Here is an 18,767-nt window from a genome sequence, read left to right on the forward strand (position 1 = left end):
AAAATTTGTTCTTATGTTTAGTTAGAATTGTATATTGGATCAGGATAAAAGTTAAACAAACATTCTGATTGGTCTACTGTGACATAGCTTTTCACTATCTATATTAATGACCTGAAGGAGATGACAAAGTGTCAGGTATAGAAGTTTGCTGCTGACACAAAAGGAGGTGGAAGGGCATGTGATGAGAATATTATGACCCTGCAATGTGGTATAGATAGATTGAGTGATTGAGCAAAAACTTAGCAAATGGTGCTCATTGTGGGAGCATGTGATGTCATGCACTTCAGTCGGAGGAATCAAAAGGAGGATTATTATCTAAATAGCGACTGTAAATGAGTGGAGTACAGAGGGATCTAGATGTTCTAGTGCATGAATCACAAAAATTAGGAGGCAGGTGCGACAAGTAGTTCAGGACAAGTGGTATATTTTCCTTTATTGCAAAAAGATTGAAGTTTAGAAATTGGGGAAGTTTTACTACAATTGTGCAAGGTGTTGGTGAGGCCACACATCGAGTACTTTGCACAGTTTTACCAATGCTCCAATGGTAAAACATCCTTACATTTTCTTTAAAAAAGGGATGAAGTAGCTTTGGAGGCAGTCCAAAAGAGATTCACCAGGCTAATTCCTGGGGTGAGAGGATTGTTTTATCAAGAGAGGCTAAAAGAGTGGGAAATTCTTGAATGAGGGGACGTAGTTTCAAGATAGGGGTCAGTCATTTAAATAGACAGAGACTGCAAATGAGTGAAATATAGAAGGATCTAGGTGTTCTTGTACATGAATCACAGAAGTTAGGAGGCAGGTGCAACAAGTGCTTCAGAGGTGTATAGAAATGTCTTTTCACAGTGAGTGGTTGAATGTCAGGAATTCTCTACCCAGAGGGTTGTGAAAGCCAGATCATCAATAGAAGTTCAGGTGGTGATAAATATATATATAATAGATCAGGGATTTGAGGGCTAGGGGAGCTGATGCAAAATAATTGAGACCAATGTAGATCAGCTATGAACAAATTGAATGGCGGGGCAGACTTGAAGTGCTAGGTGGCCTATTCCTGCTCCTATTTTCTTGTGTTCTTATTATCAAAGGATTCTTCTCTCAGTTGCATTGAGATGAGATTTGACTACCCTAAAACCACTTATGTGAGTGACCACCTTTCGCCAAGGGAATATTGAAGGAAAGGTCAAATTTATAACAATTGGTGGAAACCTGGTTTCCATTGGTAATATAAAGGAGAATTGTCTGTGAATGAATAGATTTTTTTAAAAAACCAAACGAAATCATACTTTGGATATTGAGAGTTACAGCCAAAGATAGCAAATGAGAGTTTCAATTATAGCTGGGGGGGGGGGGGGGAGGGTGGAGTTGTTTATTTCACATCACAAGTAGGGAACATAAAAGCAGAAAGGGGGACATCCAAATTTAAAACAAGAAGATGAAAGAGGCAGTCATAACGTGACTAGAGGAAGAAAAAATGTCATAATCTCAAACTGGCAGCAAATTGTGGTTCATGGGGGTTGTATCTATTGGCAAGCAAAATGATATGACATTCTAGGGTGGCATGGATCATAACAAGGGGTGTAGAAGATGCATCATCCGTCAACCACACCAAAGAGTTTAAGAAAAGGCAAACTTAATTACTCACCTCACTGACTAAATTTAAAATGGCATTATATCACACACTAGAAAATGCAATAAAATACAGAGCTTTAAAAGGATTCTTAGTGTTCTACAAAGATAATGCAGTGGTCATTTAATTTAAAGATAATTATGATTGCATGACTAGTAGGCTGATACCATTTTCTAGCTTAGTTGAGAGACTATACCCGATCCAGATGTGAGTAGGGCAGAACATGGGACAGTGCTGCCTCAGATCACCCTGGGATGAGACACTGGAACAGTAACCAGCTCCAAATTGAAGTTGACAGACCTGATAGGAATGGCTCCCAAGGGCCCACAAGCAACTAAGATTGTGCCAGTGTGGTCAGCTCCAGATTGTGGAAAAGTAGTTGATAGACTTTGGGAGGATTGATAATTGTGATGGCAGGTCTCGATTGGGTGCATGAACCTTCCATGTAGACCTGAAACTTGTAATTATGTGTTTATTGACACTTTACATTGTTTACAATTTCAACATATGGTTTGTAGAAAACTACTTAAAATGAAGAATGAATGCAGCATTTTCATTTATATTTCTCAGTGTGAATTTTTGTTTCCATACTGTAATAGGATTAAATGTTTTCTCAATAATATGAGTTTCAATGGGTTTTGTTGCTATGGCTTCAGAAGGAAAAAGACTACATTGCGGAGTGGATGATAAAAACAAAGTGTAACTAACACCTGTATTATAGCTAGAATTTCAAATCAATATTGTTCACAGAAAAATTGGGACATATTTTACTTACGAGAGTCAGCAAGTCCAATTGCAACCATCAACTTATTGCTGTTGAAACTTCAGTGAAGCTCATACATCAGTGCACGCACTGCTGAACATGCAGCTCCAAGACTTGCTGAGCGACAGATGGCACTGCATCAGTCACCATGCTCCATAGTTGGACTTCCCATTGAGTGCTGATGTAGGGTATGAGACCATGTGGATTTCAATAGGAATTCCACGTCTGCAGATTAAAAGGCAAAGAAAAAATTAAATATTAAGAATTAACTTTAAAAATTGTTTTTATGTATTTTTATTTAACTTAATGTTCAAAAATGTTCTTTATATTTCAGTCAGATTTTAAATGCCTTTGAATATGTAAGACATATAAAATATTTGACAACTTTTACAGGTGACATAGCTGCACTCCAGCTTTCCGGGCTGTTGAACCCTGTTGGGCGGGGGGGGTGCGCGGGGTACTTGGGGTAGAGGCCTAGCACTGTGTCATCTTTGGTCAAATCGCCACCCAGCACAAGGGTGCTCGAGATCAGGACACCATATCTCAATCAAGCCACCATATCTCAATCAAGTGAGCAGAGGGCTGCAGGGCCAATAGGCTCTACAACTCCAACTCCAGTGTGTTTGTTTATTCTAAATTGCTGCTATTTAATGCCTATTCCTCCCTTTAACTGTAGTTTACTTTGTTGTGCCTTTCACTGATTTACCCAGCTATTCTCATGTCCTTTTGCTCCACTTTAATCCTTTTAATTACCTCACCAAGATTGTCTTCATACATCATTCACTGGTTTTCAATTTGTTGTAGCTTTTCAAAAAGATCTAGTTATTCAGCCCTTATCTCTTTTTGTTTGATTTGGCTCTGTTTAATAGTATATTTATCTTCAAGTTTCCAGTTGTAATAAAATGTTAAGCTGCTTTTTTTCCACAGACACTCTTCTAACGTTTTATATTGGAAGTTAAGAATTTCAGAATTTATCATTTAATTTTATTTGCATATGACTAGCATGGGAAAGGGAATTCTTTTGAGTAAATTAGATTTTGCCAGTGTTGTCAGACTCTGAGTCTTCACCCTCTTCCTCACGCACTGCTGACATTCTCCAGAAATTTACCTCTCTACATTACATTCTCTAAGTTCACCCTGAAATTCATCATCTACTGCTAAGCCAATCTCATGAATAACTCACATGTTCCTTCCCCATATTGGAAAGCTTCAGATACCCAACCTACTGCAGTGCAACCCCGTTTCCTCCCTAACTGCCGTGAAGCTCTATACTCAGTTTCCCTTTTATTGATTCCTCCCACCCCTCCACCTAACTAGTTAATCAAATACAGCATTCCTCTCCACAGTGATGTTATCTCCAAGCACTTGTGAATACTAGAACATTTACTTCAAATTTTCCAAAACTCTATAATCAATTTCACAATATCTCAAATACAAAATCCTTTCTATTCTGCTAGAACTCATTTTAGCTTGCATGTTAGTGGAAACAAGTGTTTGCAGAACTACATGGGACGCAGGTCCATTTCAAATGCAAAGGTTTAGTTTACAAGTATATACAGTATATCACTGGTGGGGAGAGAGTCACCGAATATCTTGGGCAATCAATTCTACGGACCAAAGGGAAAAATCCATTATTATACCTTTTTTCCAGTCCCTCCAATAATAATAATTGATTACATAAATTATATGCATACCCAACTAGGTATTTCATATAGATAAAAGGCACAGTTTTACCATCTCATGAACAACTCTTGGATCTATCCCTGATCACAGGATCACAAGACGAAGGAGCAGAAGTAGGCCATTTGGCCCATCAAGTCTGCTCCATGAGCTTAAACTAATACTATTCCTATCTAGCCCCAGTTTCCGGCCTTATCCCCATATCCCTTGATACCTTGACTAATTAGATACCCATCAACCTCCTCCTTAAACACCCATAGCTGTACGTGGCAAAGAATTCCATAATTTCACTACCCTCTGGCTAAAGAAATTTCTCCTCATTTCTGTTTTAAACTGGTACCCTTTAATTCTAAGATTGTGCCCTCTAGTCCTGGACTCAGCCACCAGGGGAAACAGCTTAACCACATCTACTCTGTCCAGTCCTTTCAATATTTGAAATGTTTCTATGAGGTCTCCTCTCATTCTTTTGTACTCCAATGAATACAGTCCAAGAACCAACAAACGCTCATCATATGTAAGACCTTTCATTCCGGGAATCATCCTCGTAAATCTCCTCTGAACCCTCTCCAACATCAGTACATCCTTCCTAAGATACAGGGCCCAAAACTGTGCACAGTACTCCATATGAGGCCTCATCAATGCCCCATAGAGCCTCATCAACACTTCTTTACTTTTATACACTATACCTCTCGAAATGAATGCTAATATAGCATTCGCTTTCTTTACCGCTGATCCGACCTGGTGGTTAACCTTTAGGGTATCCTGCACAAGTGCCGCCAAGTCCCCTTGTACTTCTGTACTTTGAATTTTCTCCCCATCTAGATAATAATCTGCCTGTTTATTTCTTTTTCCAAAGTGTACAATGGCACATTTCTCAGCATTGAATCTCATCTGCCATTTCTTTGCCCATTCTGCTAAATTATCTAAGTCTTTCTGCAACCTTCCTATTTCTTCAGTACTCCCTACTCCTCCACCTATCTTGGTGTCGTCTGCAAACTTAGCCACAAAACCATTTAGTCCATCATCCAAATTATTGATGTACAAAGTAAAAAGAAGCGGCCCAAAAACCGCCCGCTGCGGAACACCACTAGTAACCGGTAGCCAACCAGAACAGGATCCCTTTATTCCCACCCTTTGCTTTCTGCCTATCAGCCAATGCTCCACCCATTCTGTTATCCTACCTGTAATTCCATGAGCTCTCATCTTAGTAATCAGCCTCTTGTGCGGCACCTTGTCGAAGGCCTTTTGAAAGTCTAAATACACAACGTCTACAGCCTCTCCCTTATCCACCCTACCTGAGATTTCCTCAAAAATCTCCAATAGGTTGGTCAGGCAGGATCTTCCCTTCACGAAACCATGCTGGCTTGGGCCTATCTTGCCTTGCACCTCTAGTATTCCATAACTTCATCCTTGAGGATCGATTCCAATAACTTTCCCACCACCGATGTCAGACTAATAGGTCTGTAGTTTCCTTTATGCTGCCTCCCACCCTTCTTGTACAGCGGAACTACATTTGCAACCTTCCAGTCCTCCGGAACTATGCCGGAGTCTATGGATTCCTGGAAAATTATCACCAATGCCTCCGCAATTTCTGAAGCTGCCTCCTTCAGAACCCGGGGGTGCACCACATCCAGTCCAGGAGACTTATCTGTCTTTAGTCCATTTAGCTTCCTAAGCACCTTCTCTCTAGTAACCCTAACTGCATTCAGTTCTATCCCCCGAGACCCCTGACTATCAGGTATATTGCTGATGCCCTCCACAGTGAAGACCGATGCAAAATACTCATTTAGTTCCTTTGCCATCTCTCTGTTATCCATTATAATCTCTCCCGCACCGTTTTCAATTGGTCCTATATCAACCCGTGTCTCTCTTTTACTCTTCATATATTTAAAAAAAACTCTTGGTATCTTTTTGAATATTATCTGCCAACTTCCTTTCATAATTCATCTTTTCTTTCCTAATTACCTTCTTAGTTTCTTTCTGTAAATTTTTAAAAGTTTCCTAGTCTTCTGTTTTCCCAACAATTTTTGCTTCCTTGTATGCCCTCCCTTTTGCTTTTATTTTAGCCTTCACCTCTCTCGTTATCCACATTTATGCCATTCTTCCATTCATAACCTTTTTTTCTTGGAATATATCTATCCTGCATTTTCCTTGTTTCTTGTAGAAATTCCATCCATTTCTGCTCTGCCGTCCCTCCAACTAGCTTGCTTTTCCAATCAATTTGGGCCAGCTCCTCTCTCATGCCACTGTAATTTCCTTTGTTCCACTGAAATATTGACACATCTGATATCAGCTTCTCCTTTTCAAATTTGAAACTGAACTCAATCATATTGTGATTGCTAGTTCCTAATGGTTCCTTTACCTTTAGTTCCCTAATCACCTCCAGTTCGTTACACAGCAACCAATCCAAAACAGCCTGTTCACTCTGAGCAAGAATAATCACCCTGTATTCTATGACCTTGTTTACCTAGCCCAAAATTGCCTGATAAGGGAGACCTAGATAGTCGATCCTTGACCGTAAGACCATAGAAATGGAATGTCAGCAAGTCTCTCAATATCTGGTCAGTTCCCCCATTTTGTAACATATGTGACTATCCTCCATTTTATGATATATCTATTTATGCTTTTCAATTTTTCTGTCACAATGCTGCTTTTGCCCTGGCCATCTCTAACAATGTGGTAAGTCCCACCGTGCTGGTCCCAAGTGTTGTTGTCTATTGTGTGCCTCAACCAATATAAAAACCCATAACACACATTTTTCTCACATTTAATACTTTAGAATTAGAAACTTATCACTGTGGCAGGTAACCACAAAGAATGCTTGGTTGTCCTTGTACGCAGCTATTGCACCCGCCTTGAAATTATCAGCAAGGGAAAGTATCCCAATGAATATATTAGTGAACATAAGCAAGGTGAGTGAGGATCTTGTGCACACCCTAACTTGTCCAACTAGAAAAAACAGCAGTACTCCATCATATCATACACCTATCATTTTAAATAGCTCCATGATTATACCTGAAAGCTGATTCCTTTGGTTGCCAATTATGTGGTTCCTGATCTAAGTGCATGTTATGCTGTTTAAAACTTTTCCCTTTTAATTGCTAGTTCTTTACTCAAAGTTGTGCTCTGGAGCCAACTATACAGAAAGAAAATACTAATTGCAGTTTTCAGAACTCTGCCTCATACAAGACAATGTATGAAAGAGAAAAAAATGACAGCATTGTCCTCATAATCCAGCATTAATGTGCTTTCAATCTAAGTCTTACTGGCAAACATTAAGCTTACAGAATTTTCTGAAGTTTCAATGTTAATTGTTAAGGGCATTACACAGCCTATTTGTGATTAATATGTGACTGCTGCCTGGGTTTTCATTATAAAAGTCAACTGCAAGTACGCAATGCACCCATCGTCCCTCTCTCTTGATTTTTATAGGTACTTTGTACAGTTTTTTTTCTGGTTCCATTAGTTTTACCTTTGGTTATTTTACAACATTTTGATGAACTTATTCAAAACATTGCACATGAATTTAAAAAGGCCCATTTTTTGCTTTCATCTTCTGTGTTGAAATCCCTCTGTTAAAACAAGTCATTTCTCTTAACAAAATAATTTCACAATTTTTATATTTCTCTTGAGATCTTTATTATTAATGAGATTTTTACATTGGAAGTTCCAGTGCAATTTTTTTGCCCAGTGCTATGTGGATTTGTAATCAACACTTGTCATGGATCTCCCATTGGGCTGGATAGAATTAATCTCCTTTGTACTTCAGGTAATACCAAGATTAACTGGTAGCTAAAGGAGTCTGACTTAAAGGAGCGTGATCCTTCTGGAGCATAATCATCCAGAATAGTTACAAAATAACCATTGTGCAGATAATCGTGGTCTTGTTAAATTTAATTTTAAAGGTGCAACTGTTTTTAGTCTTTTCATTGTAGCTGTAGACAGTACCAATGCAACCATTGATTTTGTTACCACGGTAATCAAACTAGGAATAAATTGTTGGCGAAAGGCTGTTTTCCACCAAAATAAATCTAAATCACAAGATGTTGCATTTTTCATGTTGTTTGAAGTGGAGTGAAGTGCAAATGGAACCATACTTGCATGCTTCAAACCCAGTACAAGTCATTGTTTTTCCTGTGATTCACAGTCACATGTGGTAGAGATGGGATCCAGCTTGGTAACATTTCCCACCTTTGCCATGTAATTGAAAAAACACCACCTTACTATTTCACTTCAGATTTTATAAACTTTTCTTATTCTAATGCTTGCACTAAGCTACCATAAGTAGATCTAACTGCGATTGTTCATGCAGCATGCTGTTGCAAAATGCTTAAGTTGCAAATAATGATCCCATATTATAATGACACTAAAATTTAGAAGTATACTAATTGTACCTTCTATTAAATCTAATATCTAGTAAATACTTAATGCTTTATATGTATAGATTGATTATACTTAAGTAAAGATATTGGATAATATTGGGCTATATCACACGGTAGTTATAATATTTCATAAATTCTAATAAATAAGCTTCCATTTGAGCCACTATAATGGACTTGCATCATTTGAACCTGGATGGTGCATAAGAAAGGTTATGGCAATGAGCAATTAAGCCAAAATCTTGATCAAAGAGACTTCTTAAGAGCCATCATAAGGACAGGAATGTAGAGAGAGTGAATTCCAGAGCCTAGATGCTTAAAACCTACTGAAGTGACTGGGTGAACATGAGGCCAGAATTGGATTGGCACAGAGTAGAGTGCTGGAAGAGGTTACAAAGATAGGCTATAGCAAAGCCATTGAGAGATTAGTACACAAGAATGAGAATTTTAAACTTGAGATGGGTGAATAGCACTTGATGGAATTTAGGATATTCACAGCACAGCTTAGGATGAGCTCAGATTAATGGGTGATTGCATCTGGTGGACTTAGAAGGGCATGGATGCTGTGCAGCATCAGGAAGAGTAAGTTGGTTGAAGGAAGGTAATATTACAGAGGGAAAAATGCCAAAATGTCTCTTTTTGTCAGAGATCAGTCAGGAGACTTGCATCTTTCTCCCTCGAAGCTAAACCCAACCATAATTATAGCATGGTGGCACAGCTAGTAGATTTGCTGCCTCATAGGTCCAGCGACCCAGGTTCAATTCTGACTTCCAGTGCTGTCTGTGTGGAGTTTGCACGTTCTCCATGTAACCGCATGCTTTTCCCCCTGGTGCTGTGGTTTCCTCCAAAATCCCAAAGATGTTCAGTGGAAACTCAAGAGACTGCAGGTGCTGGAATCAGGAGCAACTAACAATATGCTGGAGGAACTCAAAGTCGAGCAGCATCTGTGGGAAGAAAGGAATTGTTAACGTTTCAAATTGACTCCAAAGGTGTTCTGATTGATAGATTAGCTATCCATTATAAATTGCCCCTAGTGTGTAAGCAAGCAGTGAAATATGGGGGGGATTGATAGGAATGTGGGGAGAGAAAGTCGGTGGAGGATTAGAATTGCTCCATGAGCCGGCATAGATTCAATGGGCTGAAATAGCAGCCTCCTAGGTCATGTGGATATGTCCTCGATGGAAATTGCTGAATTTTCTTGTATCCTTGCATCTTTGTTCATACCTCCTTATGATGAAGAAGGAAGCCATTCAACCCATTGAGACTACGCTTACTCTGAGAGAAATCCCATCTTCACCCCCCCACCACCACCACCACCACCCCCTTATTTCCCTGCAACCTATTCTCTCACATTATACACAAGAGGTTAGATGTATAAATCTTGGAAATGTTAGTTATGGGGTTGATGAAGTATGGTTGAAGTTTCCTAATTAAGACATCTCTGCCCCTCTAGATCAAATGAGAAGGATAATGCTTGGATTAAGCTTGTCGCCACCATGTTGGGAAAGTGTGATCCTGAACACAAAATTACCACTGGAAATGAAATACTTGGCATCTGCCGTTCTCTTTACTCGACAAAGCACAAGCTACCAGTCCAGGTAACTTTAGAATCTTCTTTTAAGGTTTAGTCTACACTGATTTATATTAAAGTATGTCATGAAAGACAGCTCTGTTAGTAAAAAGCAGTTGGAAATTTAATCACAATAGACTAGCAGCATTGCATTTGTATGAAATTCATAAATTTTAATTTCCTGTATAATCTGAACTTTGATGTGTTCCAATATAATATATTGCTATTCAGAACAAATCTGGCAGCTCAAAACTGAGTATGAGGTTTCTGGCACCAGCAGCAGCAAGAATGTACACCACCATGGTCTGTAACCTTATGGCCAGACATATACTCACTCTGCTATTCTCATCAATGAAAAATGCAGAAGGACACGTGGAAAACAGACCCTAGCATGCCTAAAAATGACGTGCCAGTGTCATGAAGCTTCTGTCATGTTTTTGCCTATATATTCAACTTAAATTTCCCTGAAGCCTCTATGCAAACTCCTCATAATTCATTATCCCATCCACTTTGATGTTGCCAGTAAACTTTGAAATATTATATTTGACTCGCTCATCCAAATCACTGATGCACATGATGAATAGTTGGGGCCCAAGCACTAATTCATGCGGTACTCCACTAGTTACTGCTTGCCATCCTGAAAAAGACCAATTTATTTCTACTCTCTATTTCCCTTTATAAAAGCCTCTGGCATTTTCCCCACTACTGTTGTTAGGCTAAGCAGATTGTAGTTCCCTGTTTTCTCTCTCCCTATTTCTTTGAATAGTGGGGTTACATTTGCCACCCTCCAATCTGCAGGAACCAATCCATAATCTGTAGAACACTGGAAAATAATAACCAATGCATCCACTATTTCCACATCTACCTCCTTTAGAACTCCAGGATGCAAGTTATCAGGCCTTGCTTTGGATTTCAGTTTCATTAATTTATCCAACTCTGTTTTCTTCCTGATACTCATTTCTTTTAGTTCTTCACCTTCACTGGTTCCCGAACAGTTCTGGAAGATTACATGCATCTTTTCTGTACAGCCAGAGCCAAAGTATTTTGTTTAATTGTTCTGCCATTCCGAGAGCAGTTACAACACAATGTTAAGTGTGACAATGTTAAAAATTACTCCGATCTGTCCTGTTCACAAAAAATGGGACACATCCAATCTAGTTAATTACCATCCATTCAATCCACGCTCAGCCAGCAGCAAAGTGATGGAGGGTGTCATTGACAGTGTTGTCAAGCAGCAATTATTCAGCAGTTTGGGTTTAACTGTGACCACTCGGCTCCAGCCCTCATGGCAGGCTTAGTCCAATCATAGACCAGAGAGCTGATTTCCAAGGGTGAGGTGAGAGACATCAAGCCAACATGTGACTGAGCGTGGCATCAACGGGCCCTGGTAAAACTGAAGTCAGTGAACCTCAAGGAGGTAAATGCTCCAATGGTTGGAGTCATACCTTGTACAAAGGAAGATGGTCGTAGATGCTGGAGGTCAATTTTCCTGCACCGGAACATCGCTGCAATAGTTCCTCAGGGCAGTGTCCTAGTCCCAAATATGTTCGCTCATAATTGCACCGTCTTCAATTCCATTCACATCTCGGCAAGTGCAGCAGGCCATGCCTGTTTGAAGCAAGACCTGGATTCGGACATAGGTTGATAAGTGTCACATAACATTGCCTGGTGCTTCTGTTGTACAAATGACCAATCTCCAACGAGAGTATCAAACAATCTGACCTTGACATTTAGTAACATTGCCATCACCAAGTCCAGCACCATCAACGTCCAAGAAATCACAGTTGACTACACTTGGACAAAGCATCCTGACCATCTGACTGACCTCCTAATCACCAGCCTAAACGTTCATTCCTTTCACTGGTGACTGCAGTATGTACTACCTACCCAGGCTACTCCAACAGCACCTTCCAAGCTCTGAACCTCTTCCACCAAGAATGGTAAGGGCTTCAGGAGCAAAATAGCTCTGACACCAACATGTTCCCCTCCCAATGGCACAGCACCCTGATTTAGAAGCGTATCACTGGACCTTCATACAGTCTGGATATAAATCTTAGAACTCCCTCCCCAACAACATTGTCGGAGTACCGTCACCAGAAATAGAGCAGCTTGCCACCACCTTCCTGAGGGAAATTAAAATTGGGGTATAAAAGCTGGTCTTGACAACAAGGAAAAATGAATAAATTAATTTTATAAAAACTGAGATCGTATCACTTAGAATGGTTTGAAGTTGAGCTCTCTCAAGTCTTTATAATGCTAGTTGGTGCATTTATCACTGAGAACTAGCGGCATCCTCTTGAGCTGCAACACCTGACACTAGTCTAAAACCAGAAGATTCATCAAAGTAAAATACAGTTTTCATAGATCTAGACAGCTGCACCGAAATCTCCAAAATGTTACTTGTATTGCTGTATAATTTTGCTATCAGTAGTGGAATGATTAAGCAGCAGGAGCAGAGGATATTGGCAGTGATTCCAAATCTGAAAAGTTACCTGTGGCACTAGAGCTGCAGAAAGGAAGGCAAGTCCAAAATATTTAATAGAAAAAAAATCATGGACTCCTCACTGGAATCTTTTCTGAAAACTTGTTCCAAATGAACTGGCCACAGTCTCCTGTATCTACTTTAACCCTTGCATTAGGAGTTTTCTCCAACACAGTATATTCTCCAAAAAGTAGAAATTCAACTAAATTATGTTATTGCTTTAAAAGAAACCGAGTTGCAGTTAGTTGCTGTGTTTTTCCTTTTGAGCTGTGTATACAAATCATTTGGAAGAAAGAGAGTAGTTGATTGTATTGAATAGCTCCTGAAATTGAGATCACTGTATCTCCTCCTAAAAGGACATGATATGTCTTTAGATGCAGTATGATTCTCACATGAGGAAGTTGGGAAAGGTTGCCTTGATAGCTGACTCCTGATTTACCACCATCTCCCCTGAGAATCTTTTCAAATGAACTCCCCTGTGGGCCAGTTCATTTGGAACATGTTTTCAGAGAAGATTCCAGTGAGAATTCCATGATTTTTTTTTCTCTATTAACTTTGCACAGCCTATAATGAAACCTGTAGACTGCCAACAGAACTTTGATGCTTACATTTATGAATGGGTTTTGCCAAGATTAAATGCAGGATGAGAGATGCCCTGAGGAAATTCCAACATTTCATAATTTGGAAAAATTCTTAAAGTAGATACAGTTTTATACACATTAATTGAGACTACATATATTGTTTTTGTCACCTTTAATCTACTATAATCTGGAAAACAAACCAAGCCATGTCTGTTGTTCTTGCTGCTTGGGCAGAAAAAGGCTGTGACAAAGCTATCCAAAACCCTAATTTTCACTGCTTATCCTAAATTCAGCTCCAGTGACCCACATTTTCTTTCCTTGGCTACCTAAGCTGTCTCCCAGTTCTCTAACAACACAACCCACCTATCAGCAATTACTGCCAATTCTTGCCCTTTTATCAGGTTGCACTGGTGGAGTCACTCACTGCTCACCAAGCTGATGACATTCTGATCATCTACCCGCCAGTCCCTGAGCAAAGGGCATTGGCTGGTGACCTATGTTGGCAGCAATCCGGGCTCTGCCAAGATTTTTCACTGCACCTGAACTGCTGAGTGAGAGGACAGGAATAGGACCTCTGGTCAATCTGGCACGTGGTGCGTGTGGGGGTATAGGTGATGTTGGGGGAGAGCTACTGTAGGGCAGAGGGCATTTAAGGATCTTTATTGTAATGTCTGATGGGAAGCCTATCAGCACCATGTGATAGGAAACCTCACAATAAATGTCACATCTTGAAATCAAGGTTTTTCTCCCCGCTATGAATTGAAGATTCAATTTCCCCAAACAAAAGCACTTTTCATCCAAGGAATGTTAGCATGAATATAGCACCTTTCGATAGGCAGAAGATGGGCAGATTTGAGTTCAGGTCTACTTAATGGACTGGCCACTTTAAATGCAGCTATGTTTGGTAACAGGTTACTTTGCTGTTTCAGCAGATGCAGCAGATAGAGGAAAATCAGACCAGGAGGATTCTGTGCCATGAATGTAGTTAACCTGGATTTCTGACCACTAAGGTGGAGGTAAAATTGGATGGGGTCGTGACTACATCCACTCGGGGAATCTAATTTGGCAAGCATAGGAATATTACATGGTCTCCACATAACATGAGCATTATCCTGATATCTCCTAACAAGAGGAGAAATATTTTATTTACTGAGTGGCAGGTTGGAAAGGGGTCACAGAGAGAGGATTTCATGAGAGTTGGTTGGGCAGATGATCAGGAAAGTGGTATGGGGAATCGACAGAACAATTTCTTTCTGTATGTTTATGAGATCTGTGCGCAAGACCAACATTTAGTTCCCATCCCTAAAAGATGGTGGTGAGCTGCCACTTTGAGCCACTGCATTACTTCTGGTGAAGGGCCCCCCCTTGGTGCTATTGGGCAGAAAGTTCCAGGATTTACACCCAGTGATGATGAAGGATGTGCAGTATATTTCCAAGTCAGAGTGTTGCACAACATGAAGGGGGGCCTGCAGCTGGTGGTGATGTTTACATGCACCTGCTGCTTTTGTCCTTGGTGGCAAGATACAGTCTGGAGGGCTGTGGCTGAGTGAAACCTTCGGAATGAACAGGATCTCTGGCTCAGAGGTAGAGGTGAGCGTAAATGTCGGGATTGGGAGGGGTGTCCAAAAGCAGCTACAACTTGAGGTGCCTGCTGATGATTATTAAGATAGTGCTGGATCAAAGAAACTTTCCTTAAGATCAATAACAGGTCTGCTTATGTGCAGCTAATGAGCCAGTGACTCTGATGCAAGGGTTGGTACCAACCTTTGCCCCAAGGCTCTCTATCCCCAATGCCAACACAATCTTTAATAGTACTCGCCTCTCATTGAAATTAGGGACATAGTACCTAAGTAGCAATGCATAAATATATCTGACATATTAAAAGACTAAAAAAGGACCGTCTGGGAATGCCTGCACTGATTAATGCTATTAACAAGACAGGAGCTGCTATTACAAACTTTGCTGAAACAAACTTTGCTGTATTCAAACTTCATTAAAGAAGCTTTTCTTGCACTTGAGGCATTAGGGTACAATCAAGATAAGTTATTGGGTTTAATACTGTAGAATAACATTATGTGCATAAAGATTCATATATAAGTTATAAAACATTTTGCTGTTTATATAAAATGTCCAATGATAGAACTTGCAGTGAGATTTATTTTTATTCCCACAATATTCTTGAACAATAAAGAAAATTCAGGTATCAGCATTGCCAGTCAAGTTGAAGAATAAACTTTGCAGGAGTTCCTTTATCAGCACACAAGAGGAACAGATACATGGCTTTGTGAGTTCACTGATGGATTCCTTGCAGGAATAGACTGGCAGACTCCATTTGGAAAATGGCAGGTTACCAAAGACGTTGACATGTGGCACACATTGCGGCCACTACTTCTGGATAATGGCCCAGTGTTGGTGAGATCAGTTGGTCCAGCCCATTTAATTTATAACTGAAGTCCTTTTACTGGTCTAGAAATTCCTCCTTTGACCTCAGCTTTGCTGAAAGTTCCTTTCCACCTGCACTTACCGCTGAGGTCACTCAATTACCTGATCCATGTCCAAAAAGCTGGATGTAAATCTCCATGATAGTATGGTCACTTGGAGGAAAGGTCCTGCCTACAAACCTTCTGGAAGAATTGTTCACAAGTTGTGTGTCAAAGTTGTTAGGGTTTTTTAATATGTCTGACTATACCTGACACTCTGAAGTAACCTTAACTATTAAAAATCAAATAAGCCCTTTACAAAGTTAAAAATAAGTTTTAAAAAAGCAAGTCACTCAAAAAAAACTTCAAAACGTTTTAAATAATTAAAATGTATTTCTGCTTCTTTGAATGTTCTTTTTTTTTCTTCTTCTTCATATCTAGATAATCTCCACTCAGGTGAAAAGGCTATACCAGGACTAATCTAACACAGATTCTGTACGCAGATTCTTTAGTGTAAGAGCTGGAGTATGCAAGAAGTTTGTGCTCTGTCCTTGAACTCTTTGTGGAGTCCAGTGGCAGATATAGCCAGTAAATCATTCAAGACCTCTGCATTGGTGCAGGTGCTCAGTGTGTGCTGGCACTTGCTAAATGGGTAAATGACATCAGTTTGCCAAGGAAGTACTGACATTTCCCAGCAAGTTCCAGACCATTGTTTCACTCCATCCAACCTTTTGTAGTCTAACTCCCTACCACCACCCTTTATGCTTCTGTCCTCTGACTTTGGCCTCTCAATCAGCCCTTCTCACACTCTGTCCACTCCCTACATCCTCTACCTCTGCTTAAAATAAAAAGTCATTAACTAGATAGCAAAACTGCCAACTTACCAATTCCATCCCAAAACCCTGGCTTCTCCTCACCTCTCTTTGTGACACCAGCAGATTTATTTTGAGAAGGGTTCTAAACAAAACTTTCAGCTTGATGACCTGTCCTATGATCATCTTAGGATATATGAAAAAGCAGGTAGTTTTATATATATATATATATTTATATATAATGTATATATGTGAGTATGTAAAGGTGCTCGTCAAAATGATGGCTGTTCATGTCAGGAGTGAAACTGTTCCCATTTGAGGAAAGGCCTTCTTGGGCCAGATGAAACCATCATTGCCAGATGCAGAGTTGAGCTCCATGATGTGATTTGCTTTCTTAAATTCTCAAACCAATCAGTAGCAAATTAGATACAGAAATTTGGAAGATTTGAAACTCATTTCACATTGGACCTCTGAAAACAGCAGAGACTTTCATCCCGTGTGTCTGGTTTGAATTTGAACCCAATTCACAAATCAGAAAAACCTGTGTCTAATCTGTGCTGTTTCCTACTAGAGGCTTTGTTACAAATCCCACTGTTTTTCAAAGCATTGTGAGTATTTTCAGAGTAAAGGGAGACTTGAGTCAGTTCATCTTTTAATAGAGCAAAATAATGTATCATAATGATGAGGTTGCTGGATTGTTAATGATTTAGTTCAAGGACAAGATTACTGAGCAATTTAACTCTTCGTAAGCAACTTAATTTTCTAGAAAGTCAATAGATAATGGTCACAAAGCCAAACATTAACATTTTATTTTACAGTTGTCTTCATTATCCGTTGTATAAAATATGAAGAAAGTGAAGAGAAGCAGGGTGAAGACCTGTGTCTGTTTTGTTGCTTTTCAATTGGGATATTATTTAGTTACAATGCCCCCATTTGTTTAACTAAAGACCTTTGTGTTCTTGCACAGTATGTGAAACAAATTTGTATTCTGCTCCTGGACCAATCCATCCTGCTGCCAGCATTAAAACTTGGAATAGAAACTGATAGCCATGAGCTGCATACACTAGCAATGGAACGGATAAGAGCTGTCACTCAGGTATGGACATTAAATTTTAAATCTCTTAAATCTAGTTTGTGGTAATGAACTAGGTATTTGATCTAAAACTGCAAAAATAAATTAAAGTATTAAATTGCTCAATGCTTTATATTCACTTAAAGCTTTTCAGTCATGGCAGATGAGCTTAGAGCTGTGTCATGCTCCTCCCATGCAATGTGGGAACTCAGGGAGGCTGCCATTGTCCCTGATGACTACGTGTGCAGGAAGTGTGTCTAGTTGACGGCTCTGGAGCTGCACATGGATTCACTTTGGAGCATCCATGACGCTGAGAATGTTGTGGACATACTGCAGTTTAAAGGCCCAGGAAAAGATAGGGAATGGGTGACCAGTAGCAGGAAGGTAATGCAGGAGTCCCCTGAGGTCATCTCCCTCCAAAACGGTTATACAGCTTTGGATACTATTGGGGGAAATAGCTCATAAGGGGAAGGCAGCAGTAGCCAGGATCATGGCACCATGAGTGACTCTCCTGCACAGGAGAGCAGGAAAAAGAGTGGCAGAGCAATAGTGGTAGGCAGAATAGACAGGAGCTTCTGTGGCTCTCGGGACTCCTGGTTGGTGTGTTGCCTCCCAGGTGCAAGGGTCAGGGATGTCTCAGAGCAGCTGCAGGGCCTTCTGGAAGGGGAGGGTGAACAGCCAGTTGTCGTGGTGCATGTAGGTACCAACGATATTGGGATAAAATGGGATGAAGTCCTAGAAGCCGAATTTAGTGAGCTAGGAGATAGATTTTAAAAGTAGGACCTCAAAGGTAAAAATCTCAGGATTGCTACCTGTGCCATGTGCCAGTCAGAGTAGGAATAGCAGCATAGTTAGGATGAATATGTGGCTTGAGCAGTGGTGCAGGAGGGAGGGTTTCATATTCCTGGGGCATTGGAACAGGTTCTGGGGGAGCAGTACAAACCGGACAGTCTACACCTGGGCAATACTGCGATCGATGTCCTAGGGGGATTGTTTGCTAGTGCCGTTGGGAAAGGTTTAAACTAATATGGCAGGAGGTTGGGAGTCCATGCAGAAAGTCGGAGGGAAGCAAAGCAGAGACCAGACCAAAAGTTAGAAAAGGGAAAAGTAAGAGTGGAGTACAGAAGAGTCAAACGCAAAGGACACAAAGGTTACTGGATTATAAAAGGATAATGAGTGTAAGGGCACTTCGTCTGAATACCCGTAGTGTTCGAAACAAGGTCAGTGAACTTGTGATACAAATCGGTACAAAGGGGTATGATTTAGTGGCCATTACAGAAACGTGGTTGCAGGGTGGAGATGAGTGGGAATTAAATATCCAAGGGTATCAGGTAATGCGGGAGGATAGGCAGGAAGGTAAGGGAGGTGGGGTAGCGCTCTTAAT

General features: G+C 40.2%; 1 protein-coding gene across 2 annotated transcripts in view; it reads left to right on the forward strand.

Moving 5' to 3' along the window:
• Positions 1-18,767, forward strand: part of nbas (NBAS subunit of NRZ tethering complex) — a 212,344-nt gene that overhangs the window by 173,298 nt on the left and 20,279 nt on the right. For both annotated transcript variants that reach the window (XM_052024299.1, XM_052024300.1), the window contains exons 50-51: positions 9,900-10,044; positions 17,279-17,407. In XM_052024299.1, the coding sequence (XP_051880259.1) occupies positions 9,900-10,044; positions 17,279-17,407 (274 nt within the window). The remainder of the gene's footprint in view (positions 1-9,899; positions 10,045-17,278; positions 17,408-18,767) is intronic.

The sequence above is a fragment of the Pristis pectinata genome, chromosome 10 (genome assembly GCF_009764475.1).
Source record: "Pristis pectinata isolate sPriPec2 chromosome 10, sPriPec2.1.pri, whole genome shotgun sequence".
NCBI lineage: Eukaryota > Metazoa > Chordata > Chondrichthyes > Rhinopristiformes > Pristidae > Pristis > Pristis pectinata.